We start from the raw sequence: 26,727 nt of genomic DNA, 5'->3' as shown, positions 1-26,727 counted from the left end.
CCATTTATGGGTAGTTTTCCCTCCAGTTGTGAACCCCTCCCCCCCACAGAACTGTTTGCTTTTGTCTGCCCATCCTAGCCTGACTTGCCAGTGGAGCCCAGCTGGGTTTTCACTCACTTTGTTATGGGGAAACTGATGTGCCCTTAAAGAGTCAGTACTCAGGCACTTTGTTTCCCTTAGTCTTTCACTTTGTTGCTCGTTTTTAGCAACATGTTAACAGTGCACAAAGTACCTTACAGTATAGTGCACTAGGGTCTTCCTTTCATTTTTAAAGGCCCTAGACGCCCTCAAAGTATTTTTCGGTATAAGTACAGGTACTAGGTCTGCAAAGGCGCTTCAACCCATTGGAATAGTGGGACTAACTATTCTCAGCACCTTAACCTGAAAGCAAGCCTTCTCAGAAGTGCTCCTGGGCCCACCAGTGAACTGACCAGCTTGCACAGGATCTTTGGCCTGGAACCGCTGCCATCTCAAGTTGACATTGAGACTTTGGAGATCGTAAACACTGGTTATAAGGCACTCTCCAGTCGAGTTTCGTACACCTAGGTGCCCTAGGTATGGAATTAGGAGAGTACCCCTGAACCAGAGTGCACGCGGTCACCATGTCGCACAGCCGTGGTGATTAATTTAGAGGGTTCCCTGCTGCTGTGCCCTGAAACGAGCAACAGTGGATTTGAGCTGATCCCTTCATCAGGAGCGGAGAAATCACCATTGTCCTGCCACAGAATCATCCCTGGAACTCAGCCGCTGAAAACGCAGAACCGCACAGCTGTAGGATTTGAATCCGAAACCAAACTGGACTCGACTGCCTAAGTTTGGTCCGGAGTGAACAGAGTCGGCGAGTACTTGCAACCCTTAGCGGTGGCTCCTGGCACATCCATTTTTACGCACGATTGTCCCCATGGCCACTCTTCTTTACCGAGGTAGCCTGTGCTACAGAGCTATTCACAACTCTTGGATTCTGTTCTGCCCTCTTGGGGAGACCCTCCTCGAATAGGGAGGGGGGGGTACTCATTCTTCACTGCCTCATCCGCCTTCCTGAGCTGCTAAAGCCCCTGCAAGAGACCCTACTTTTGCCCAACTGCACGAACACGTGCACCTGCATCCGAAAGTACTTTTGAACATAAGGCTCCACTCTTTTTAGGTATCTTCTCTTAGTTAGGGTTTGATAATTGAAGGACTGCCTAAAGTATATTCACACTTGGTGCTCCCTTTCTTCACAGGTTGTGGACCCTTACTGTGCGCTATTCCTTTAGGCCATTGATAACTGTATATGTTTCATAGTAGTGTTATTTTGGTTTAGGTATTACTGCTATTTGCTTTGTGTTTGATTTAAAAGGCCTTTAATAAATGTATATGTATTTTTGATATATACACCTGACAGAGTAATTTGTAGTGTCATTTACTGTGTGTGCTAATTGTGGGCTTTCAGTCACCCGCTTCAAGGCTTGGCAAGTGTGGTTTTCGCTGTATCTGGTCCCCCTGTTAAAATAAATGTCAGCCCTTGCCAAGCAACAATACAGCCAATTTGTCATCAACCCCTGTAGTCCATAGAGTTTAAGGATTGGGCCTATTGCTTGTCCATTCCCGAGACTCCCCATACTCCGCCACCTAACAGAACTCTGTTGCTCCTCAATCTGTTCATCTGTGTTACCCAACCCAGGCCTGCCCACACCGTCCTGCCTTAGTAAGAACAGTTTCCAAATGTTCACAGGTCATTACTCTGGATGCACATTATTCTGGATGCACTATGCAGCAACAGCATTATTATACCATTACTCATAGCCAAGTCCCTTGCCCAGTCGGTGCAGATGGGGGTCCCTTTCAGCATCCATCTGACCACTATTACCAAGCCAGCCAGAGCCAGCTTCAGGAACTTCCCCGCCCCCTTAGCTGCCTCCGGGAACACTGCCAGCAGTGGCAACATAACCTCGTATTTCTAGAATATCCTGGCTCACCAAATCCAAAAGCTGCTTAATGTATTGTGACTACTAGATGGCAAAAGGTTGCCTTAGAACAATGGGAGGTATAAGTAGGGGTGGTCGGTCAAAAGACCGAAAAAAAAAATCTCGAAATACAATAATCTCGAATCCTAAATCCCGAAAAAAAAAAAGTCGAATTTTTTATTTATTTAATTATATGCTTTTTTGGGGTCAGGTAAGTAAAAAAAATGGGTTAAAATAAAAAAAAAATAGAAAAAAGGGGGGTTGGGGGGGGAACCCCCCCATTTCGAACAAAAAACGTCATTAAAAAAAAATTCGACTTTTTTTTTTTCGAGATTTTGGATTCGAGATTATTGTATTCGGGATTTTTGTTTTCGGTTTTATTACTATAAACCATAAGTAGGATTATATGCAATTGCAAACTTTTAGATCTTGGGGGGTTTGATGCACAATTTAGGATCCTATAGTGGCATTCAAGGACACCTCCCTTATGTGCAGAAGTGTACATTGTCACTTAGTCTTGTCCTCTGTACCAGTTAGAAAGACCACCTCTTAACCTGACGAGGCTGACGGCTGTACATTTTACTGGCTTGTGAACTATTTTTCTCCCAGCCAGGCGGAATACAAAGCCTGAGTGTGTGGCTCTACGTTATGCACTCTGCCTTAGGAATAATGAGGACTCCCAAGGTAAGGGTACCCCATATTATCAGAGTGTAACCCCAACTCTATAAATGGCACGTCTAAGATGGTGGTAGCTCTTTCCCCTGTATTATGGTTCCAGAATTTGGAATCCATTTTACCTGGCTGGCCTGACTTTGTGACAGCCTCCTCCAGTTCACTAAAAGTGGGGGTTGCCTTTGTTAGCCTCAGTCGTGAGGGGGTCACATAACTATACCATGTCTATCTGTGTAATTGAGAAGAGGCGTCCATCTAGCCATTGGGTGCCTTAATCCCACAACCGGTTCTGACCATCATATGCAGATGCCAGTATAGGATAATGTGCTTTAACTTCCTTTAAGTGAAACCGCTTAGAGCCAGTCCTCCAGATAAGATTTGGGAGTGGGAGCATTTTACTCCCTATTTTTTAAAGTAAAATGATTTTTTTAGGGAGTAAATATGCAAGTCCAATTCCTAATGAGAGTATTTTATACTTAAGTAAAAATATGTTTTAACTGAAAAATTGAAATTTTTGTTGTAATTTGTATTGCTCCTAGTTATTCATGCACATTAAAAGATACGTGTTTAGTTCTTTCAATCATGCAGTTAAAATAGTAGTTTCTTCCTGTGGTACTATGTACACTACTGGTCCAAACATCTCCCTGGAGCTGTGAGGGTGCAAGCAGGGGTGCAGGATTCTGCATGTAGTTTTCCTATTTTTTGTTGGAGTACTTTTACTCCCCATTTTCATTCTTTGGGAGTATTTGCCAATTTTTTATGAGTAAAAGTGGCAGATATACAAATTATCTGTAGGGTTGCTTGCAGCGCCAGGGTGTGTATGGATGGATGGTCTGCCATTGGACAAAAAAAACCTTTATTATTGGATAAAAAACCCTTCATTTGAATGGCACTTGGTGTGGGATTAGGTGCTGTGATCACTGCCACCCAAGGGGCATAAAAAGCAGACCTCCCCACTCCCAAGAGTAGGGTCTGGTTAACAAACCAGGGTTATTTGGGGAATATCACTAGGTATGCTTTGAACTCACAATGACTCAACTAAAGTCGTGTAGCGTCAATTATCAACCATTTAAGCCAAAATCACGGGCCACTTTATCAATACTTCCATAGCTACAGAGCGCTTTCCGGTTATCTCCTTCGCCAAGTTACCTGCACTGCTGTTACTGGCAACATCATCCTGCAGGTCGTCGTCAAAGATCTCTCGGCCATCTTCCACATAACCGACCCCATCTACGTAAAGTATTGCAATCAAACAAAATCATAAGTCAGTTTAGTACGTTTGCTCAGTTGAAATAAAGCAACAAATCACCCACTCTCATGTTTATCGTACAGGCCGGTATTTTGTTCCATACAACAACTTAAAAGTAATGTGGCAAAAGTCGTTAAAAAATTTTACATTTTAAACAGTGACATAATACGGCTTGTATTTATTGCACGTTAGTGCAGTTATCTTTCGATTTGACATTGCAAACACAAGACTATTATCTTACGTTACAATCGTATGACCAAGACCCACAACAAAAAAGACGTATGTAAAAAGGTAACAGATGCTTTAAGAAATGTTACCACGCCAGTAGATCGAACACTTTGGAACATATGCTTTCCCACAACATCAGGGAGGCCATGTCAGAATGGTTGCACGGATGCAAGTTGTGGTGTACTCCGATATGCAAGAGAAAGGACCCTAACCCAAATGACCAGTGGGACCGGAAGGAAGATCCGCTTGCATGCACTTCTCAAAAATGAAGCAGAGCCAATATATTAAGAAGGACCCCCCCCCCCCCCCATCATTGTAGAAATGGCAAAGAACACATTAGGTGTCCGCACGTTTAACATGCTCGTCACTGCTGTGAACTACTGGAAAGCCTTCCTAGCGCTGGACGGCACATATCCAAAAGGATCAAAGAGTGACCAACAGTGTAGAAAAGCTCCATTAATTTAATAAATCTTAAAGAGGGAAAAAAGGAAAGTTAATTACCACTAGTGTTCTCAGATCATAGAAATTCTGTAGCACAAAAAGGAGACCCAGAAGGTAAGAAACGAACGTTAGACAAGGCCACTAAAAGGAGGAGCTTTCACTGAAGGTGTTGAAAATGCATGCTACAAAAAAGGGGAAAATCAAGGCACCAGCTAATCTGGGTCTAGCAGTTTTTAAAAATGTACTTTAATTCATAAATTAGAACCACACAGCAGTAACATTGTGTGGTTTCACTCGTCTATGACCAGTTGACTGAAGTGCAAGGAGCAGAGATTAGTCTGCTAGCCATAAACACGAGTTTAGCAGGTATGTATATTCCAGCAGATCACCATACCATCATCAACAATCCAGTCATCATCCTGACGTTTACGGACCATCTTGGAGTACTCTTCTTCGTCGACCTCTTCATAGACACTGGTAAACTCTTCAACCTACAAAAGCAAGATCAATTCTGAGCAGGTGCCTCATGTTCACTCCAAATAGACAATGGCTGGTTCCAGATACCTACACATCAGAAATCACACTGCACAGAAAGTAGGCCATTTCTTTCAATGCTAGCCCAGCATCCCAGCTATTGAAGAGGTCCCCCCAAAGGTGGCCTTATTGGGAGTGTTCATTTCCTCTCCCAATCTTGCTTGGCACGTATCACATTTTGAAGTACATACACCCAGCATTCCTATGGCCTTAGCACTAAGTCACTTTAAGTAACGTTATTTAAAAAGATTTATTGTTCCTTTCTGTTCCTTTCCGTACGATTACTATTTTCCTCGCTATCCATAATATTTAAAACATTTCTTTAAGCAGGGCAAGTTCATTGTGTAAAAGTTTGATTTTAATCTCACAATTTGGATGCCTGATATTTTTATCTTCTTAGTTACTGGAGCACAATTATCTAATTTTATTATTTCTCCTTGTATACAAGGTTGAACTTTTATTTTTTTATTTGCTTGTAAACATTTTACAAAATAAAGTCTTTGGGCCGCATTACGAGTGACCCGGCCCAGAAAAAAGTGCTGGTAACAACGGTTACCGGCACCTTTTCCAGACCGGGTCACTCTAAATTTGGCGGTAGGGGCTGTGAACTACCGGCCGGCCTGACCTGCTGGTAGTTCAAGACCCTATCGGCAGATAATTTGCTGAAGCACTGGCAACGTTATTAACGGTGCCCATGCTTCAGTGTTCCCATTCCCGTGGAATCCTATATGACTCGACAGGAATGGGAACTTGCCGTGCCGCCGCAGCCTGTAATATCCGGGTATTACCGGGATATCTGGTGGCAGGAATGGTAAACCGAAGTTGCACCGACGGCCTTCCGGCAACCTCGTAATGAGGGCCTTTCATGTATATGCTGTGTATGCAAATCCGATCCTAATCCAACAAGAATGGGAATTTACTGTTGCGCCGCCATCCGTATATCCAGGGATATCAGGTAGCAGAAATGGTAAGCATAGGTTGCTGGTAGGCCCAGCAACCCCGTAAAGAGGGCCTTCAAGCCCTTCTGTCATTTAGCACAGCTGCAAAGTGGCCCCATGGCATGTGTGACATTTTGATCAAGGACTAGATTTACTCTCTGCATTCTGCAAATCAAAGTTTTAAATGTTCTCTTAAATATGGCACTACAAGTCCCAGCGTGGGAAATGATAAGCCACGCGCAGCCGATTGATTACCAACTGAAAGGGGACAGGATCCTTTAACAAGACAGACAAGCCCGTTTCACTTATGAAAAATCTCGCGTCCCACTCAACACAGAGACACATTCAAGGTTTCTGGGGGTCCTCAACGCGTACTTTACGGCTAAGCCTCAAAATGTGCCAATCAATTAAAAATCCCTCGCAGAGTCGGGGAGAAGTGCAAAGGATTGGATGAAAAAATATTTTTAATAGCTGTTTTTTGCACCCCACTTCCCCCTCCACCCCATTTCTAACTGAAGGAATACCAAACCAATCCGCAGGAACTGCACACAAAGTGTATTGAAAACAGAAGGAGAAACCACACTTATGGAGTAGAACAAAAAGCATGAAAGGACAGAGCATTAGCCAGTTTTACCACTTGTGGGAGAGCGGGCGGGAAAATAAGCAGAAGAATAATCTTGTTTGTATGGAAAAACTGATCGCACCATCAATAGAAGCAGACCATACACACAACGGAGCATCGCAATAACTCCCCAGGGGGCGAGCATAAGTGATAGTCACCAGAAACATCACCCTACAGGTCAAAAAACGTAAAGATCAGCAAGAACGTCAAAAGGCAGGGTGCACAGTGCTCCCAAAACCAAAGGAAGGGGCCAAGGCGAGAGAAAGCCTCACTTTATCTAGCTGCACTCAGTGTGCGAAATATTTCAAAACACAAATCACTTCCCAACAGGACAAAAAGCATCGATGCATAATGAAGGCACGTCCAACGAAGAAGCGCACTCACTGCAGGGGAAGAAAAGTATTTCCACGTTACGATCGAAAAGGGGATGAAAACGAGGATTGGCAGGCCCAATGTCCATTGCAGATTGCATTTATAGGCATTGGAAGCCAGGGGACACAACAAACGTGCAGGAACCGATGCAAGAAGGGATGCAGGGATGAAAGTTTTGGGATAGAGCGAAAGCGAGAGCGAGACTGTGCGTGAGAAGTAAGGATGACCGATGATAATGATAGCGGCATTGTAATGATAGAAAGGAGGAGGAGGAGGAGATAAGATGTTGAGTGGCGCTTAGTTACCATTAGCATCTTTTTTTGTCGAAAAGTAATCTAAAGAATGAATATGCTGTAATTTGCATGACAGGAGGAATGTTTTTAGTTATTGTTACGTCAGACCATAGATGGTGATTTCAATGCAGGATGCCTGATTCAAATCCAAACCGCTCGTTTTCACCCAACGTGAAAAAAAGGGAATTCGTGTTTTATAAAAATGGAAACATCAAATGATAGCCTTTATCCCTTCCCATTTCCTATGGCATTTGCCTTTTCTCAGTGAGCTTGTAATGAACGGGAGTGATTGAAAAAGAGGGTGGGGACATGGGAACACAGGGTGGAGAGATGGTTAAAGAAGGTTAAAGAAGATGGAGGGAGACAGATGTACACAGACAGATGGACACAGAGTATGGAAAGGTGGACACACGTGGAGGGATGGGATGGAGAGGGACTAAGCCGATGGAGAGGGACAGACCTACCTCAAAGGGCAGAGAGATGGACAGAGAGGTGGACCCAGGGGATGGACGGAGCGGTGGACCCAGGGGATGGACGGAGCGGTGGACCCAGGGGATGGACGGAGCGGTGGACAGAGTGGAGAGATGGTTAAAGAAGATGGAGAGGTGGACTAAATGGGCGGAGACGGTGATATGGAAACAGATGGAAACGTAATTTGCAACACAATGAGAAAGAAGGAACCCCCGACTCTTGATCTAATCTGTGACTGTATGACCTAGTTTTCAAACACTTTGCATCATCACACACTCTTTGCTTAAATGGCAAGAATTTTAAAAAGTTTGTATGGGCTGAACGCAACATTAATAAACAAAGGATGTGGACACTTGAAATGAATAACAATAGATGTATTTACGAAGTACTCAAAAAATTAAAACCAAACAGCTGGGACCACAGCCAAGGGGGCCTACCTATCAGGGAACACTGTTGCATATATATATATATACACAATAAAATACAAATACAAAAAAATACAAATGACGTGGGCATCAAGCCCTTTGAAGCAGCAGCGCAGTGAAATGCAGAACTATGTAAAATGCCTCCATAAGCAGGGGTCGGCGGCTGGGCACCCGGTGTGAACTGTAAAAAGCCAACAATAAGACAAGGGAAGTTAACTCCTGTTACAATCATGTTCTAAATTAGAATATTATTAAAATAGGAGATCACTTTGTTTATCGTTAGCTTCAGCGCCGTCCCCGGCTGCTAAGTTTAATTTATAACGAAACTGAGCAACAGGGGTGGACGCTGCTGCGTGAGATAACTACCCCGCTCAGAGAGGCACAGCTCCACCTCACTGATGAGGCCCGACAAGGCTGAGACAAGTGTCTGGGGTTGCTGTTGGTACTCTTGTTCAAAAGGAGGTTTGCTTGGTATTTCAGTGCTGGACCGCCCTTGTGGGCGGGACAAAGACAGATATGCAAATAAATATTCCTCCTTTGTGAAAAGTACAGTGAGCAAAAAGCAATGGCTGCTGACTCTCTCAAAGTGGGGAAAAAACGGAACAGGTTATCGTGCCATTTTATTTCTAAAGAGGGTTGCCTGCTACCTTTTTTGTAGTAACCCAGGGGAAGTTAACTCCCATTTAAATCATGATTGAAATAACTTCCCAGTGGCTTATTTGCACTTCTGAGTTGACAATCATTTCACTGCTGCAGTGCCGAGTCCGACAGGGACTCTCACCTGCTGCTAATGAAACAGCTGCAGGGGTTGACTCGGATGGCACAGCAGCACTGATTGTTTGAACTGAAGAAGGCTGACGGGGAAAGTCAACTCATTCATTTAGCAGGGCAGTGGCGGTGAACTGCAAACAAGCGCAACAATAAGCGCTTCATAGGGACAATAGTCGGGAGGGAAACGCAACAAGTGACCTGCCAAAATTATAAGCGACTTTTGGACAAAAAGAAGCCCAAAGACACTTATAATAAGCGGACCTGACAACACTGAGCCTTACCTACCGTCTGATGCTGAATGGCTGTCCAAGAACCACCCACATCATACCAACATCACTCACTGCACAGCCAATCAGGTGCCGCTTTCTCAAAAACACTGACCAACACCCCACAAATCACTATAATGAACATTCAAAAACATTTTAGACCAAAACGTAGCCATTACATTAACTTGTTTAATTTAAATACAAAATCAAAATACATTAAAATGTTTAACAACTTCAAAGCTGTAGTAAATATTTTTAAAAGCATCAATAAAGTCAAATAACTTTAAAATATGGCGGCCACCATTTTGGAAGTAAAAATGGCTGATACATTCAACACACAATACAAATGAAGGCAAAGGGGGTTTGGTTTGGGGTGAGATGGGAGGAAAATCCAATAGATTTCACTTAGCGATGGGCGGGAAACATAGCCGAACAACAACTTGTCCTCATATATCATCTGCATTGAAAAGCATTAGAGAGACTCATTCAAGGCTCCTATTTGAAGCTCTTCCGTTAAAGCTCTTATTTTAATGACAATAGCCTCAGCTTCAAGGCAGCGCTTTTAGCGCCACCTAATATCCAAAACGAAAAAAATTGCAAAGATGGACCACGTAAAGATAGTCTGAACAGTGATGGCTACATGTAAGCAGAAACTCCAACACAGCTTTCAGTGGTATAATCCAATCAGATTATAATGCACAAGCGGGAACCTAGTATTTCAAGCAGAAATCACTTTCTAGCATCACCCTGGTTAGGAAAGATTTTCTTTTCAATGCTTTCCCTCCATCAACATCTACGGAACCATCAACATTATGCTGTACCGGACCGGACCTGGAGGTTACTTGCTGATCTCATCTGCTTAAGGTGCACTGATCAGTCCCTATGGCCACTAGTTCAAGGGGATGGTGTCCTCAAATACAACATTGTTTTAGGATGCAAACCTCACCTTACAGTGAGGTGCAGTGGGGATATTTTGTATCCCTTTATTTTTTTATTTTTTAACTTCGTGGTGGCATGATGCGATCAGGATCGGCTGGTGGCAGAGATTTCAAAAAAGGTGGTAACCAGCTTCACTTAGCTACTCGGAATGCTCACTCTGCTGTCAAAAACTCCTCCTTCTCAAAGACTTTGACCTAGATGTTCTCGCTCTTACCAAGATGTGGTTCAATGACACCCTCCTTCCTGAGAGCTACACAATTCTCTCCAAACCCAGGCCAAAAAGGCCTGGAGGTGCAGTGGACCTGATCTTCACTGAGTGGATCCCTTCCTCCATCATACATACACTCTTACTCCTCTTGAGCACCTCATCTGTAGGCTTGCGACTCACCTACTCTCACCGTCACCGCCATCTACAGGCCCCCTGGCCCCTTCTTTCTGAATGTGCCAACCTTGCCTCCTTCCTCTCAATGTTTTCTTCCAAACTCCTCCTTGGTGACTTCAACACCCACCTCAACTCCCTTGAATCATCCACCTCACAGCTCAGCGTCCTCCAACGCAGTCCCTCCCGCCCTCTATTCTCCCTTCCGGCCTGGGCCACTCTGCCGGTCACATCCTGGATGCCCTCATTTCAGGTGACATCCCCATCTCTAATTCAGTCAAAAGCCCCCTCCCTTGGTGGTTCCATGTGTTAAAATTGCGGCAAAAAGGCTGTGGTTTTGCCTCCGCCATCCATCTAAAGGATGCAGGGGACATCCCTGCAACCCCCAGACCCATTATACCATTAAAGGGGTATGGGGACACCCGCGCAATGCCCGCTCCCCTTAACTGGTATAATGGAGTACACCTTTAACAGGTGAAACCACAGCATTTTTTGCAGTGACTTTTTGTAACCAACATTTCTGCCGTGATTTTATTACTGCATACCCTCTTGGTCTGACCACTCTCTCCTCCCGCCTGTGGTCTCTTGGTCCTCTATCCCAGCCACCCCCCGTACTGCCAGCCTCCTTCACCGTCATCCATCCTATGAAGTTGGAGTCAGTCGCTGCTTTTGCCTCCACCATCAACCCTCCCACCCCCACTTCTGACAATCCCTCGGACTTGCTAACCTGCACCTCTCCATCTCTAACACGCTTGACATCCTTGCCCTAATCATGAGGATTCACCTAAAACATGCCTCCAAGAACCACAGATGAACGACTCTGACGTAGCATCTCAAAGGCAAGTGCAGAGTTGCTGAACAGAAGTGGCAGACCTTGGGTTTACCCTCTGGCAAACTAACCAGACGCCTGCTCCAAAGGCAATATCACTTCTCTATCCGCTCCAAGAAGCGGGTCCACAGCCAAGCATGCATCTCTGCAGCCACTAGCAACACGACAGTACTTTTCAAAATCTGCAATGAACTTGCCAATCCATCTGCAGTGTTCACCTCTCTCCTCCCATCACAGGCTCTCTGCACCGCTTTGACCTCCCATTTCACATCAAAAACTCAGGACATCAAGTCCCCACTCTGATCACCACTCCCAGGCCTGCTCCCCTGCCTCCCTTGGCTCTTCTACTTCCACCCCCTAACTCTCCTACCTCCTGCCCATAGCACTGGTTGAGGTCTCTAAAGTAATCTGCTCTATGAAGGTCTCGTGCAAACAGGTGCTCCCCTGCTCCTCCAGAACCAATAAGCACAACATTTCCTCTCCCGCCATGGCTCTTGCCAACTTCTGTAACCACTCCTTTGCCACTGGCTCTTTCTCTCTGTCCCTCAAGCACTCCCTTGTACAGACACTGCTCTTCTGAACACCCATCAAACCATGCCTTTGTCGAAGCCAACAATCTCCTAGACCCCGCACAATCAGGTTTCAGAGCCCGTCACGGAACCAAAGCCACCCTAACCTCAATCTGGGAGGACCTTAAAATGATGGCAGACTCTGCGGGATGCGCTGCACTAATCCTTCTTGACCTATTTGCCGCCTTTGACACAATCAATCACTCAATCCTCCTAGACCGCCTCCACTCCCTAGGAATTTGTTGAACCGCTCTTAAATGGATAGCTTCATTCCTCAAAGATAGGTACCAAATAACGATACTCTCCACCTATACCTCCCAAGCCCGATCAGTCGACGAGGGAGTCCCATAAGGAGCATGCCTATCTGCCCTCCTGTTCAATCTCTACCTGATCACTCTCCCTCCAATTATTCGTTCACACAACAACATCCTGTGTTTCAACTACGCCGACGACACACAACTAATACTAAAACTAATGAACTCAAATCCCAACTCCCAACCTTACCTGGCCTCCTGCCTCCTCGACATAGAACTCTGGATGACCCAAAGCCACCTCTTGCTAAACCCCTCCAAAACGGAAATCATGGTATGTGGCAACTCCGAGCTTCTTCCGCATCACCTAACCTGGCCATCCGCCATGGGCAGCTCACCAACCCCCTGCAACTCAGTGAAAAATCTTGGCTGCACCCTTGACTATGACCTAACACTCTCTCGCCAAGTCAACAACGTCTCAAAATCCTGCCACTACCACCTTAAAACCCTTAGGCGTATCTTTCCATATCTCTCCTTTCCTAACAGACTCTCCGCGGTCCAATCAATCATTATATCAAGACTGGACTATGCAAACCCCCTATACCTCGGAATCCACGCGTACCAACTGAATAAACTTCAAAGGGCACAAAACGCAGCAGCCAAAATGCTACTTGCGCTCGGCCCAAGAGACCACATCTGCCCAGCCCTTAAGACGGTGCACTGGCTTCCAGTAGCCCGAAGGATGACTTTCAAAACCATATGCATCTCCCATCGAGCACTGCACAAAACAGGACCTCAATATCTTCAAGACAAACTAAAACCCTACCACCCCCCCCTCGCACCCCTAAGATCAAGCTCAGCTGGCCTCCTAGTCATACCTAAGACAAACTCAGTCAGATTAGGCGGATCATCATTCTCAGCCTTGGCCCCCACCCTGTGGAACTCACTCCCACCCCACATCCGCCAAACGGAGGATTTAACATCTTTCCGCAAACTGCTGAAAACCTGGCTCTTCCCCTAAAACCAACTGGTACCAAACTAACCCAAACAAACAGCATCTCAACGACACCAACCCAACAAACTCCCTGATGCGAGAAATTGACAGCCAATAACCCCAAAGAAAGATAAATAGAATTAAACGAACAAAGTAGATCAAAATAGTGAAGTGGATAATAAGAATAAATATCATAGGGAAACAGTAAGGAGATGTAACTGCTGAAAGGCACATAATGCATGAGGAGGGAATGAAGTGAATGGCGTGGATGAAATAGTTAGAATGGATGAAGCGTGTTGAACAGATGAATGTACTGAGTGAAAGAATGCATGAGTGGAAGAACAGAGGACTATATAGATTGAATGAGTGTAAATCGAATGAGAATGTACATCGGATAAGTGTACAGAATGGATGAACATGTTAAGCGGTTGAGTGTGTAGAGTGGTTGAGTGTAAACAGATGAATGCACTGAGTGGAAGAATGCATGAGTGGAAGAACAGATAACTACATAGATCAAATGAGTGGGTAAATCGAATGAGTATGTAGATCGGATGAGGGTATAGAATGGTTGAACATGTTATGCGGATGAGCTTATAGAGTGGTTGAGTGTGTAGCGCGGACGAGCATGTATGGCGGATGAGTGCATAAATACAGAGAAGCGAATAGAATGCAGGAGCGTGTAGAGCGGATGAGTATGTAGAGCGGATGAGTATGGAAGTGCGCATGAGTGTGTAGAGCGGATGAGTATGGAAGTGCGGACTAGTGTATAGAGCGGATGAGTGTAGAGAGCAAATTAATTTATATAACAGGATTACTGCGTATTAGCGAATGACTCTAAAGGCCTGATAAGTGCATGTTAATGTTGAATGCTGGGAAAGCGCGAATGCATAGAGCGGATGAGTGCGGGGAGCGGATGAGTTGAATGTGTGGATAGCATTAGTGCAGGGAGCGGATGAGTTGAATGTGTGGATAGCATTAGTGCGGGGAGCGGATGAGTTGAATGCGTGGATAGCATTAGTGCGGGGAGCGGATGAGTTGAATGCGTGGAAAGGATGAGTGCCGGGAGCGGATGAGTTGAATGCGTGGAAAGGATGAGTGCCGGGAGCGGACGAGTTGAATGCGTGGAAAGGATGAGTGCCGGGAGCGGATGAGTTGAATGCGTGGAAAGCACGAGTGCATAGAGCGGATGAGTGCGGGGAACGGGTGAATGTGTAAGGTGGGTGAATGCAAAATACAGGGGCAGACGTGGAGTGCATCGAGCAGACCGGAGTGTGTAGCAGACGGGGACGCATGGAATAAATAAAAGTCCATAGAACGGACTGGAGCGCATAGAACTGCGTGACGTAAATAGTATGGTCTGGAATGCAGGGAACGTTTGAAAGAGCATGTAACCCATCATATCACACCCCACGCTTACTCTCTTCTTTACACAACCACTCAACTAGAACACAGATACTATGACATCATTCGGTATAACTGTTCTCATACCAACATATCCCGCTCACTCCCCATCATTCTAAGTAAACACTGCTGGTTACACCCCCCCCAGCCAGGCGTTCTTCTCAGGCACTAACGCAGCCACAGTCGGTCTGGATAAATCCTGCCAGAACAAACACATACCCCTGATCTCAACCGCCACACCTACCGCTAAGAAGCAGCTATTACACGAATACCACACCAGCTGCACACATAACCGGTGCGCACACGCGCCGTTGAATCTCCCTACTCTCCCTCCGGACCTGAACTTCAGCTCCCAAGGGCGTTCAACCTACCAGCGCCTTCAGACCATACCAATGGTATATAAGGCGCTATATAAGTGCAAAATAACATAACATAAAATAACATGGTCACAAATCTTGACTCCAACTCTCCCGCTGTGTTCTTTCTCCTTGATTTCTCCTCTGCCTTTGACATGGTCAAACACTCCGTCCTCATAATACGACTCAGACACCCGTAGCATCACTGACCGGGCACTGGATTGGCTGACCCCTTTCCTCACTAACCACCTTTCTCAGTTGCAATTGGGCCCTTTCTCCTCCGTCACCAGACGGTCTACCTGTGGCTTCCCAGAGGGCTTTATTCCATCAACATGGCTCTTCAATATCTATCTTGCCCTTCTTGCTCACCCGATTTCCTCCTGCTCACCCGATTTCCAGTGTTATGCTGATGACTCACAGCTTTCCTTCAAACTTCCCTCTACTATCTACTCTTCCTCATCTCTGATCCCTGACAGTTGGTCTGCCATTCAGGCATGGTGTGCAGCTAACAATCTCTGCTTTAATGCCAAGTAGACAGAGATCCTTCTGATTGGGACACCTGCACCCTCTTTTCCTCCAACCCTCTGGCCCCCCTCTTTGGGCCCTCTACCCCACCATCCAGTGAGTCTAAAAACCTCCGGGTCGATTCCACTCTCTCCTTCATCCCTCACATCATAGACCTTACTAAGAAGTCCCACTTCCTCAGAGGCATTCTGCTTTCATCACCTTCCTCCAGAAGCTCAATGTCTCCAGAGCTCTTGTCCTCTACAGGCTGGACTACTGCAAAAGCCTCTTTTTTAATCTCCCCCTTTCCTCCCTACGTCCCCTCCAGCTAATCCAGAATAGGGATGCCTCAAGCCCAGGGACCGTATCTCTCCAGCCTAAAATCTCTCCAATGACTCTTGGTGGCTGCAAGTATCAAATCCAAGACCATCTGCATCATCCACAAGGCCTTCTGGGGCCTGGCACCAAGACATCTCCAACTTTCCCTCCCTAAACACTCCCCTCCAACCCCAACTCTTAGTCTGTCAAACGCTTCTCCAAGCAGAGAGTGGGGCAGGCCTCTCTGCAGGTGGCGTGTCCCTTTGGAACAGCCTCCCTGCCCCTCAAGACTTGAGCCAATCTCGTCAAGTTCCTGAAACTGCTCAAAACTCTGTTACCACCTTTCCTCTTTGCCTTCCCTGCTAATCACCCTAATGCCACTGTGACTGGAGGCCTGATCCTCATGAATCTCACAGGATTTGAAGCCCTTTTTCCCCAGTCGATACCAGCACCCCCACTGCACTGCACTGTCCTTGTGGGCCCCTGCTTGGCTGCTCTGCATCCTCACCCTTGAGAGTCGCCTGCACTAACACTTAGCCTGAGGTTCTCCTCCTTGGCTCCTCTCAGCACTTCCCTCCTGGGCCCTCCGCCAGCACTTGCCCACTCATCTGTCCCCCCCCCCACTCCCACCATCTCCTGCACTTCTCCTCACTGCACTGCACGTCGAATACCACAAGGCCTAGTAGGACCAGGACTGCACTTTACTGTTTTTTGCCATTGGTATTTTCCCCCCTCGTTTCCTTCACATTTAGCCTTGCGGCGCTTTGAACACAACTCAGTTGCATAAGTGCCTAACAAATGCACAATAAAATAAATGAATTGAGCAGTTTTATGACATTGAGTATTCTCTTGTCCAGATCTAGTGGATGATCTATAAATCACTTTAGACCATTCTCTTTGTATAAAACCAAAATCAATTGACTAGATAAACCAAACCTTGTGTAAAGAAAAAATCTTCAAATCTCTAGAAAAGCTTCAAATCACTGGATCAGTCGGATCTTTACTAGCGATACATGGATAAACATGTAATATTGTTTTCCATTTCAAGCATGGTTCATCATTGACATTGAGTACACTCCTTTCCAGATCTAGTGGATAGTCTATGAATCACTTGTATTTTATAGCATTCTGCCTTTTAGAGAACCATATACTCTAAAAAGGCCATGCCACCGGATTTTGCCCCATCCTTTGGTAATCTTGACTTTTGGCCTTCTACCTGCCCACTTAGGGCAGCATTTGCTATACATGGCAAGCCCTTTCCTGGGCAAAGCCTTGGTATTCTTTGGCAAAGCAGTAGTGTGTTTGTGGCCGGATGTGGGCACCGTCTAATCCCAGTCCACATCTTGGCCAAAGTGTCGGTTTCTAGACAGATGCAGTGGCCGGAGGCAATCCAAGATTGGACAGCCTCCACCAGTTAGAATGGTGCAGATCCTTACCATTGTTGGGCACAGGGGAGACTTCAGGTTGATTTTGGGTTTTAAAAAATAAATGTAAAATAAAAAAAGTTTAAAAAAGAGAACTCCAGCAGCCATTCTTCAGATAGTCAGAGCCAATACCATTTTGAAGAGGAGCATCCCTCTGAAGACACCAAACTCTTACACAAGCACCCAACATGATCAGCATTGGTTACATTCAATTAGAGTACAAAAGGCTCCAGCCTACAATTATCCAGATATGCCAACAGTAATAATGCACACTAGAGGCACATGGGCCCTATAGGCATGCCAATGAATGTATCAAAATTGCCAGCTTTGAAAGCAATGCCCCTCCCTACCCCCCCCCCCCACTGCTCCATCCATTGTGCATCACCTTCTCACAGTTTGTACTGTCAATGAGCTGTATGGAGAGATATTTCAGAGGAAGTCTCATTAGGCATGCTGAGGAATGGGACTGGCCCTTTTGTCTAAATACATGAAAGTATGAATGTTAATTTCAACTTCGATGCATTGTAAACATAATCAAAAACCTTTATGGAAAGAGGTTTCATACACAAGCTCGCAGGATCCCCATAAATTGAATAAGTTATATGCATAGTCAATGAACAGGAACCAAGAACATTTCAAACTAAAAAGAATGGCAAAAATCAGACGGTCAACCAATAAAACGTCCATTTTGATTCCTTGTCCAGTAAGTGGTGCTTCTGCACAAACAGAACGCACATTTTTTTCAAACAATTCATGACACTAGAGCCATTAAGTAGCCATAAAATGTTATGAACGTCACTTGCGCTCCAACACCATTGTCCAATAAATGTTATATAACTGCCTGGTCAACCTACCTCATATTTGACCTTTTGACCAGCTTTGGCCTTTTTCAAGCGTTCTAGGGCATCTTTCCGTCCCTTCTTATCGGTCTTCTCTCGCCGGGAGCGAGAGGCTGCAAAGTTACCAGAATCTGACAGTGCCAAAAGAGAAAAGACATGTTTTAAACAATTATACAAATTCCAAGAAAAGCTAAGCATTTTTAGCACAGAAATGCTTACATAATTTACCATTGATAACAGAGCGGGGGACATGGGCCCTTTAAAATAGGGTGAGAATGTGACTTGAAGACCAGATGTTGCAGCCGAAGGTGGAAACAAACCAGGGATTAGGACAGCACAGAAACACATAGGAACCGGATGGTGGAGAAGAGCTGAATTAAGGATGGAGTGACAGAAAAGTGCTGTAGAGTTGTCCATGAAGGGTAGGGAGAGGCGAAAACGGGGTGATGCAGTAGTGTAAAGTGCTAGGAAATTGGTTCTTCAGAAAGGAGAGCTTTGAAGTTGGATTTAAATAGTGGCAAAGCTGGAGTAGCACAGAGAAGGAGAAGAGCATTCCAGAGTAGGGGAGAAAGAAAACAAGAGCACCCAGTGGGCTTGAAAACTGGCAAGAAGGTCATCGAGCGAGGAGGAGAGTAGGGAGAAAGATGAGCAGGTAGGTAGGGTGAGGCGGGTACATGGATAGTTTTGAAGATGAGAAGTTTATACCCAACCCTTTGTTCCATAGATAGCCAGCCAATCTGCCACTGGGTAGAGGAGGTAGGGGTAAAGCAGGAAAGGGTGAAATGTGTGCAGGCCGCGAAGTTGAGGACTTTGTCCAGAGGTGAAAAATAAACTTGGGAAGGGCATAGAGGAGACTGGGACAGTAGTCGGATCCAGACAGGACCAAGCAGTTTAGTAAAAAGGAAAAAGATGAACGATTTATCCGATATCAAGGAGGAGGAGTCTGGCTGCAGTGGCAGAGTTGGAGATGAAGAGCGAGAAGATATAGCCTGTTTGGATGGGAAATGGATAGTGGAGTTGAGCACCAATATTAAATGGTGGAGAGACAGAAATATTTGACAACAGCTTGTCGGATAAGGAGGGAAAGGAGAAGATCTGAGTGTTGTCAGAAAAGAATTGATAGGAGAAACCATAAGAGGAGATCAGGGCACCAAGAGCTGAAGTAGAGAGAGTGAAGAGAAGTGAACCAAGGAAAGACCCTACAGTGGGGCGGAGGTATGGCTGTACCCGGACACCTGAAAGTGCCTGGGGGCAAGTTATGAAGCTAACAGAGCAAGGTCATTATCTCAGAGGCCAACGAGCTAATGTAAAGAGGAATGGAGTGTCTAAAAAAGGGGGAGCTAGATTGAATTATCTACATCATTCTATTAGTTAATAAATATAAAAAAGCCAGAGCACCTAAATCCATGCCAGATGGCAATTTCTCACAGGCATCAGGGATGTAGCAGGAAAAGACTATGCAAGTTGACTTAAGTAAATTGCCATGGATGTGAATGAATACTGGAATAATAAAACACCAACATGGAAAATGAAACAGTAAGCCAGTTTGCTTGCTGTTAGGTGGAGACACAAGTTTAGGAAAGTTTAGCAATGCAAGGATAATTATTTTTTCAAATGGAGACGTGGCAGAGGATGTTGCAATAGGCCTAAGTGCAGAATGCTGGTGCTTTAGTCAGAGTCTTTACAGAATGCAACGCAAGATAGGTTGCGATTTAGCTGATGTTGAAGTGCCTTATATCAGTGTTGAAAAGATCTGAAGGCTTTTGGGCCAAGGAGAAATGAATATTGAATCAAACATTTAGGCAGTGTAATGTTTATATTACACAAGCAAAGGGAATGGAGAAAACGTTAAACACAATTCGATGGTTATAGATTAAACTGAATGAAGGAGATTATTCAGCAGGAGGCGGGTGGGGCTGAATATAGAAAACAAAGGAAGGGACCAATGACAGTCTTGTAAAATGCAGTGGTAGGAGAGGATTGTGGCAAGTTGATGTTAGTGGATTACTTTTTCTGCGACCTGCACTTTGTTGGGAGCCCAATTTACAAAGAATTGAAGAGCGTGCTTATGCCGTTTCCCCCCCCTACCTAAAAAGAATAATAATAAAAACAGGTCAAGCATCCTACCAGCATATACAAAAAACACAAAGAACAACACTTCTTCTATCCAAAAAACCCATTATGATTAATGGGATAAAGTAAATCAAGTGCAAGTTAAAAGGATATCACAGTGGTGCCAGAATAACATTGCCATTCGAAGGAATTCTTATTACTGCCTTATTTGAAGAGGACCTTTAGGATTTTTTTTTTAAACACTATTTTCATTCATTACTTGGTGAAAAGAAGTACAGATCGCACAAAAAAGAAGAATTTACTTGCCCAAAAAATGGAGTAGGAGTACATTTTTTTAACCCCACAAAGTACATTTCATTCTAAATTTCAAAAACATACGAAGTACTCCCACAATAAAATAATTAAATTTGAAGCCCTGATTCAGCAAACAGTGAACATTGCTTTGCTAAACAGAGAGCTGGTGGGCGATCACTTTCCTCGGCTGGCTCCCTCCTGTGGACAGCCTCCCTCTCCCTCTGTGCCTTGAGCAGGACATTTAGTTCCAAAAAAACCTCAAGACCCTTCTTTTTAGCTCTTCCTTCTCCTCCTCTCTTCCCTGCTAATCTCAAAGCAGTGTGACTGATGTGCAGGGTCCTTGTGTCCTCAGGGCCTTGACCCTCCCTCCCCCACATCGCTCATACCAGCCGCTGTCTTCTGCTGCACTTACTGGACTCACCCTACCCATGGGTGGTTTGCACTTACATTCTTCTCCTCTTAGCACTCACCGTGAGCTTCTATGCACCTAATCTCCCCCCCCCCGCACTTGCATGTTCTGAACATTCACGAGGCATAGTAGGTTCATCTCTCTCTCCATTTATTCTCAATATTTTGTACTATTAATGCAATTATTTATCCTTGCTGTAATACCTTCCCCTGCCCCCACCCCGTTTGCCCTGTGGGCGCTTTGAAACAGTTTTGCTGATTGTATAAACGCCTAATAAGTGAACAATAAATAAAATAAACAAACATTGTGCAGCCAATCGGCCGATGAAGAACACAGGCTTTATCTACTGATCGAATTCTGCATTCCATGAAGCTGGCTACCGTGTCTACCGGACTGCTGTGTTTGGACTTGCTACAGCTTTGCCACTCACTCCCGGCTCCCTCTTCACTGACCCCCACCCCTCAATGACCACACAACTCATCGCTGCTTGTCATTGAAGAGAGGCTTTGCTCAAAGCCCTGCGTTCCATCCCATTGGTGGCCATATATTTTCTTTATAATATATTGACTCAACAGGCCATGCACTCTCCGCAGCCCATGTTTTTTTTGTATACTTTTTACTAGGACCATGCCCTTAGCACCATGGGGGTTTGACAAAGGGTGCCAACACCAACATAGGAAAACATCACCTGGCCCTTGTTAAAGGCCCCCACTTCCCTCAGGCCAATTCAATTGGGTCAAAGAGCACTTCCACCTGGCAATGGCCCAAGCAATGCAGCATTATTACTGAATCGGGACTACGGAATTCAACATTCCGTTCCAGCTGCTAACTACGCCCTTCACTCACCTGGCTGTCCTCATCAGTCTCTGTTCTGGGGCCCTAATCTGTAACCTTTCCTCGTTCAGGATTTCCAATGTCTCCTACCTCAGTGAATTTAAGAAGAGGCTAGGTAATGTTCCCCACCCACACGTGCCATACATCCTTTCCATGGCAATCTTGGGCTGAAGACAGAGCAGATGTGTTAATAGTACTAAAGCCTCCAGCAGTGTGGAAAAACCATTCATTACGGTCCCCAAGGCCCAATTACTGCTCCTTTGCTTAAGCTGATAAATCATGCTATTGCACACATAACTGCTGGTATTGCTTCCTCCCCCACTGTGGGCTTTTCCTCAGTCACAATGAGTCACCATTATGACATTGGTGCTGTTGGGGTGGTTGGTCCCACGGGTAAAGAGAAAACTGAATTACTCGCACCATATCGAGGACTGGGGCAACAGTGATGTTGAAAATTGGCAATAAAATAGTAGTTAATGTGATAAATGTTAATTTTAGGGTTGTGTAAGATTACATTTTTCCATCTCTTTATTTAAATGTTCACAAAAAACAGCATATTCAACCATTACACTGGTTTCAGAGTTTATCTTAGTATCAAGATAATCAGAATGCATTTTATCTAATTTACCACAGATTATAAGGTAATCAACGCAATTAAGATCTATAAATTCTACTATTCACACTAAACCCAATATAAGGCAACAAGGTATAATACACAAACCACAGACAAAACAGGACAAATCACAATAACAAAACACACCCCCCCATACACAACCCCCACCTAGACTAACATATTTAATCATTAAACACTCTAATTTACACTTATCCATACATATCATTGAAGTGCCCCCATAATCCAAATAGGGTTCCTCCCAGTTGTGTCTTTGAAGCATAGGTTTTTCAAAATTTGAAAGAGGTTTGCATATCTGATAACCAAACCTAACCAACCCTCTATAAGCGGTTTCTTTCTTGTTTTTCACACTCTCAGAATTTGGTTGCCACAAGAAGTGCTTTGTCAATGCAGCATGATGACTTGCATGTAATATCAAATCTACCCTTGAGTGACAGGAGTATCACAGGTGACGAAGTCCTTGGGGATGAGACTCCCCAGATTGCATCTAGTCTGTCAAGCACATCCTTCCAAAGAAAACCTCTCTAGTGCAATTCCACAGCATATGCAGTAATGCGCCTCTCTCCCGTCAACAGCCCCAACACAAATCAGTATCCCTCATGCCCAACTCATTAATTCGTACTGGAGTCCAATAGAGGCGACCCAAGATCCTCTGGCGAGTAGACCATACATTTAAATCCATCTTGGCTCTAATGCCACCTTCCATAGCCCCTCAAATTCCTTCACTGATCTATGCCTACCTAGCTCCTCAACCCAGGTTTGTTCACAGATCATGGACTCCCCCCCCTCCACCCCACACCCCCAATCATCATCGGCGCATTCAGAATCCTTTGTCTTTCAAATAGCAATTTCTCCAAAAACCCTGCATCTCCAAAGCTCCCTCTTACTCAGGCCATATGTCTCCAAAGGGCCCATAAAGGGAATCATTCTCCCTTCCCCTTCCTGCCAAATGTCCCCAATCTTCATAATTCCTTCATTAGCCTAGCTGTGCCAATTCAACATCCTATTGTCTATCTGTAACCCCAATTTATACCAGATAGATGCCTCACTATACATAAATAAATTCTGTCCACACCCCCAAAATCAACCATGTCAATGCAGTGTTCGTAATGACAACAGCATGCAGCCTTGCTGACAGCTTGGGCATTTTGCAGAATGAGTACAAACTACCTAGACGGTAAGGCAGTAGTCTTTCCCTTTCTATCGATACCCACAATGGCTCTAATCCCCTATCCCCTGCAACGTAGTAGGCAGATATTTTCAGCAGAAATCTTCTCTGATATTTCTCAAGTATTGGTTAGCCAAAACCTCCCTCCCGAACATTAGGTGTCATAATGTAACGTGGAATCTTTCGCCTCGTTCACGTACCCCACAAGAATTCTTGAAAGATTCCATCAATACGCATAAGCAACTTTTTGAAAATCACGAAGATAGTGACTTTATAACATATAGTACTTTGGGCAAAAGCATAATTATAAATCGCATTCACCTTTGCCCAGACAGTCAAGGTCATAGACTCCCATTTGTGGATGTCTCTTTGAAGCACCTCGGTCAATGTACAGATGTTGTAGTCCACAAGTTTCTTCATGTCACGAAGAAGATAGATCCCCAAGTACTTTACACTCAGACTTGCCCACTTGACAATTCCAATCAGCTAGTCCATTGCACAACAAAGGGGCTTCTTTAATCAGGAAGGCCACAGCCCGCTCTCTTCCCCCTCACCCCCCTTTATGCCCTGAAAGTATTCCCACCTCCTCGAACAGATGTTGCAAAACAGCACCTCTTCCCCTCTGGATTTGCCAGAATTATGGTTAGATCATCTGATACATTTTTCAATTTTCACGCACGCAGCAATATAATGACAACTTCGTTGATAGGATATAGATACAATATACATGTATGGAGTGTCACTCAGCCTTAATGGGAAGCAAAAGATTAAACATGCAAGACAGAAGGTTGTGAATGGAGATTGTGATGAGGGCGACACAGTATTCTAAAACACACACATCCATGAACATACATTCACAAGAAGCTTTTTGGGATAGTTGGGACCTAAGGGGGATGTTATGAATAAATGATTGTGTGCCGTGTGCCCAAACATTGTGGGGAGTTTGTGTGAATCAGTGAAGCTTGGATCTGCTGCAGGTAAATCTTTGAATTGCCAGGAAACTGGTTTTACAAGATTGAAGGCTGAGAGGGAGAGCTGTGATCAATACCGACCAAGCCAGTTTTATGGCCTGCTATTGTGGAACAGAGATTACATCTCTCTGTACATGGCAGCCTGTTATTGAATGACTGATGGATTTCGGCCACCTGGTAGGGCTGGGTTGAAGGGTCGGACAAATAACCTGATGCAAGGGTTGCTTGCAGCGAAGGTGCACCAATAGATCATGGATTGTGAATTAAGTTGTCACGGTGTGGGTTGGGACCGTGCTCACCCACTAGTCCCCGGGGGGGGGGGAAGGGGAAGGGGGAAGATCTGTCATCCAGGTAGCCAGGACACGGCCATTGCTATTGGATACCAGTTCTTGGGGGTGGACCAGTGTGGGAGGATTACCTGGATGGGGGGGTCCTCGGGGAGTGGAAGTGGGACAGACAGGTGAAATGCAGTACTCCCTTCTCTAGAACACCTCCCCCCACACCCCCCATCGTACCACATAGGATATTTAGACGCTACACCCCCCTGATCTCCCCGTTTCCAACACAAAGACTTTCCTACACTGTGAAAGACAACGGACTAATACCAGAGCCGTTTACCTGACATGTCCCAACACCAGGGTCAGGCATTTGACAAGAAGTACGCACAACTGACGGCGCTTTCCCTTCCCCATAGAAATCAAAGGTGGAGCTCGAGAGTCCACTTTGAGCAAGGCCGACTGCATGAGGAAACAGCTACAACGGGGCGGCAGTTCAAACGGAGAAATAAGGCGGCGAGACCTCGGGAGGACAACGAAGAGGGAATGGCCCTTGCCCTTTTCAACTCAAACCCGCAAAGCCTCCGAAAGGGATATCATAAGACCGGCGAGTACAGCTGGCGTACGGTGTGACAGGTGCAATGGCACAAAGGGCTCCTTGCGCTGATGGTCAAAGCAGGAGGAAGAGCTTACCGACGTGGTGCCGTCCTTGACTCACCAGACAATAAAACTGACAGTTCAGTACAGCCGATGAGTCGAAGAAGATCAATAGTAAAATCGAACTATGCTGGGCCCAATGTTGCAGGCGGTGGCCTTGTTGAACAAAGAACTTGTGTAAATTAACTTTAATGACACCCCAGTAAAAGGTCCAGATGCAGAGTGGTCCGGCGTCGCGTGGGCGCTCACACGAAGGACTCTGACTGGAGCCTTTTTGTTTTGATTGAAACTAAGAGACCTTAAGAGGAGGCCGCAGTGAAGTGTCAAGGTAGGCACGCAAGGGTCCAGCAAAACCCCTTGTACACTCGAAGGTCTTTGACACATGGAGGAATTCGCTGCGATGATAGAGCTGTGAGAAGCCTGATTTGGGGGGCTTAAGGGAAAGCCTGACTGGGGGATGAGACCCGGACTTGGGTAAAAGGAAGTACCTAAGGGGTCTAGAATTACTTTCTTTTGAACTGTATTAAAATGGCAAACGTGAACCCGATAGAGTGATGCCTGCGAATTGAGGGGGGGAGGGGGGAAACGGTGATGCACCCGTTAACATTGTGACAATTGAGGTAGGTCAACATTGCAAGAGGGATCAGAGTCCGGCTGAGGGGGGAATCCATTGGTTAGATGCCTGTCTGGTCCCCGAAGGTGTGGTACTGTGGCCAGGGCAGATTAAAGGCGCACCACTTCAGCGCACTTCAGGGTTCCCTTTCATGCGAGTGCATCTTTGCCAGGTAAAGAAAGAGGATAACGGGGAGAAGAAACGAGGTGTTTAAGGTTTTTTGTTCTTGGATGGGGTAAGATAGGTGTGTGTGTGTGTGGAGTTAGGCGAGGCTAGGTAGGTTAGAAGAGTGAGTTTTGGGAAAGTGGATGGATTTTTCTGTGTCGGAAGTTCGTTTGACCTAATTTGTTATTTTAGAGGTGTGGGCTCCCGCAGCTGCACGTCCATTGCAAGGATAGCCTTGATACCCTTCAGTTTGCTCGTCTGGTTGGCAGGAGCCTTCATTTTAGGGTGAGGTGGCATGTTATGTTAAGTCCACCTGTAGACACCTTTTTGGAGTACAACCTTGCGGGGAGAGAGCCATCACCTCACATTTTCTTGGTTAGTCGAAGTAGTGAAGGGTATCGTCCTATAGTCAGGAAAAGACATCACTGTAGTCAAGAGTGTTGTACTATAAAGAAGAGAGATACCGCGGTGTTGTAGTTGAAAACATTGCGCTCCTTTTATCCTCGAGTGAAGGAGAAATTTCAGAAGTAAAGAGAATTTTGGCCGGCGTGTGTTTTGATAATATGATGTCTTTAGTGTATGCATGGGGAGTGTATAAGTACCGAG

At 45.3% G+C, this 26,727-nt stretch overlaps 1 protein-coding gene across 2 annotated transcripts in view; it reads right to left on the bottom strand.

The window, feature by feature from the left end:
* The window catches only part of POLA1 (DNA polymerase alpha 1, catalytic subunit), a 2,474,741-nt gene that overhangs the window by 2,421,749 nt on the left and 26,265 nt on the right, over positions 1-26,727 (bottom strand). For both annotated transcript variants that reach the window (XM_069637299.1, XM_069637300.1), the window contains exons 2-4: positions 18,047-18,162; positions 4,931-5,027; positions 3,768-3,848 (exon numbers count right to left, since the gene is read on the bottom strand). In XM_069637299.1, coding sequence (XP_069493400.1) covers positions 3,768-3,848; positions 4,931-5,027; positions 18,047-18,162 — 294 coding nt within the window. The remainder of the gene's footprint in view (positions 1-3,767; positions 3,849-4,930; positions 5,028-18,046; positions 18,163-26,727) is intronic.

The sequence above is a fragment of the Ambystoma mexicanum genome, chromosome 7p (genome assembly GCF_040938575.1).
Source record: "Ambystoma mexicanum isolate Mex_15411 chromosome 7p, UKY_AmexF1_1, whole genome shotgun sequence".
Taxonomy (NCBI): Eukaryota; Metazoa; Chordata; class Amphibia; order Caudata; family Ambystomatidae; genus Ambystoma; species Ambystoma mexicanum.
This window is presented reverse-complemented; position numbering and strand designations above follow the sequence as displayed.